This window comes from Helobdella robusta (genome assembly GCF_000326865.2).
Source record: "Helobdella robusta unplaced genomic scaffold HELROscaffold_2176, whole genome shotgun sequence".
In the NCBI taxonomy this organism is placed as follows: Eukaryota; Metazoa; Annelida; class Clitellata; order Rhynchobdellida; family Glossiphoniidae; genus Helobdella; species Helobdella robusta.
In genome coordinates this window covers 1-1,772 of record NW_008704161.1, presented here as the reverse complement: position 1 = coordinate 1,772, position 1,772 = coordinate 1, and the positions used below count along the sequence as shown (strand labels likewise).

The window sequence follows — 1,772 nt, the reverse complement described above, 5'->3', positions numbered from 1 at the left end:
TGGTCTCGCACAGTCAGGTATCTAGCAGCTCCATCCAAAATGCAAAAGGAATTAAATTTTTGTAATAAAATGGAAAGAGTTTGTTTTAAATAATTGCCTTCGTTAGGAACACCCGTTATATTAACTATTTTTCTTGTTAATTCATTAATAAATAATGATGTGTGCTTATCTGTTGGTCCGAACGTTTCAATGCAAATGGGTTGAAATATTTTGCTTAAATTGTTTAATGAAACGTATTTTTCATTTTTGAAATCGGACGCTTTAAGGGCAGCAGTGCCCGCCTCCACTGAAGTGTAGCCGATATATCTGTCAGCCATAGTGTGGGGTAAGGTAACGTCCCAAGCCAGGGACCGTCCCTGAGCCCATGGGGTGATAGTGTAACCATCAGGCCTAAAGGCTCCTTCCTCTATCAAACCCATGGGTTTTTTTATAACCGGGATACCAGCCTTTTGAAAACATCGTACCAGGTATTCGTTGACAGCCGTATGTCTGGCTTGTCTTCCAGGACCTAGATGACAAGAAAGGCTATGGTATCCAAGTTCATCAACGCTTGCCCCACATGCGCATTCGTATTCGGTGACGATCTGGGCTCCGAGTCTCAAACCAAGGCTCACGCGAACACAGGAGTCATCCAATCTAGTGCCGCAGGAGGTGATGGGTAGCGCTCTCAACCAGGCGGAGCCCAACTCACTTTTGACAGCCATAATTCTAGCCTTGTCAAAAGTAGAGCCATTTAGTTGCAGCCATCGATCAACTGATCTATTAAGACAGGGGGCGATCCAGTGTTTTTGCGAGGGGCTTTCGAGCGCAACCACATCTCCGTTGGTGACGCGCCACATGTCGTATGTATGTATGTATGTATGTTTTTATGTAAGTAGATTATGCTGCTGTAGTAAAAGGTGAGGATTGTTTTATTTATTTATTTATTGCGGTTCTGTTAAACTGTATGTTTGTATGTATGTTTGTATGTATGTTTGTATGTATGTTTGTATGTATGTATGTATGTTTTTATATATGTTTGTATATATGTTTGTATGTATGTATGTATGTTTGTATGTTTGTTTGTATGTATGCTTGTATGTATGCTTGTATGTATGTTTGTATGTATGTTTGTATGTATGTTTGTATGTATGTTTGTTTGTTTGTATGTATGTTTGTATGAATGTTTGTATGTATGTTTGTATGCATGTATGTACAAAAACGACAACAACAATAATAAAAATAATAATAATAACAATAAATAATTTCACGGAACTTTTACCAGTCAAATTCATTTATAACACTTATATGCACTTGTGCGAACAATGGAATGCAAGAGAGAGAGAACAAGAGAGAGAAGAGAGAGAGAGATAGCTAAAAGTGAATAAAAATTACTTTCTGACATAGAAGTAGAATTCTACATTTCAATCGAAGCAAAATAACGGGCCAGTAAAACATTTCAAACATTTCATTTGTAGCTGTTGGTCTTGGAGACCAGAATTTTTTCTGGGTTGCTAGGAGTTTGTTTAGTTGAACGGGTGAAAAATGAATGAATGAATGAACGAACGAACGAACGAACGAATGAATGAATGAATGAATAAACGAACGAACGAACAAACGAATGAATGAATGAATAAACGAACGAACGAACGAACGAACGAATGAATGAATGAATGAATGAACATAGAGTTAAAAAAGAGAACAACCATTAACCTTACCATTTAGGGCCTGATTTTTCGTCACATAATTGAGTTTATTCCTTGGTATCTTTGTATTTCATTGTGTATCTTTTA

General features: G+C 37.2%; 1 protein-coding gene across 1 annotated transcript; it reads right to left on the bottom strand.

The window, feature by feature from the left end:
* Positions 1-183: 183 nt before the first annotated feature.
* On the bottom strand, positions 184-839 carry HELRODRAFT_184693 (hypothetical protein; the record flags this gene model as incomplete). Its single annotated transcript, XM_009018518.1, has 1 exon — positions 184-839. A coding segment is annotated over one exon (656 nt), but the record flags the coding sequence as incomplete, so codon positions are not given.
* Between the last annotated feature and the right edge of the window lie 933 nt (positions 840-1,772).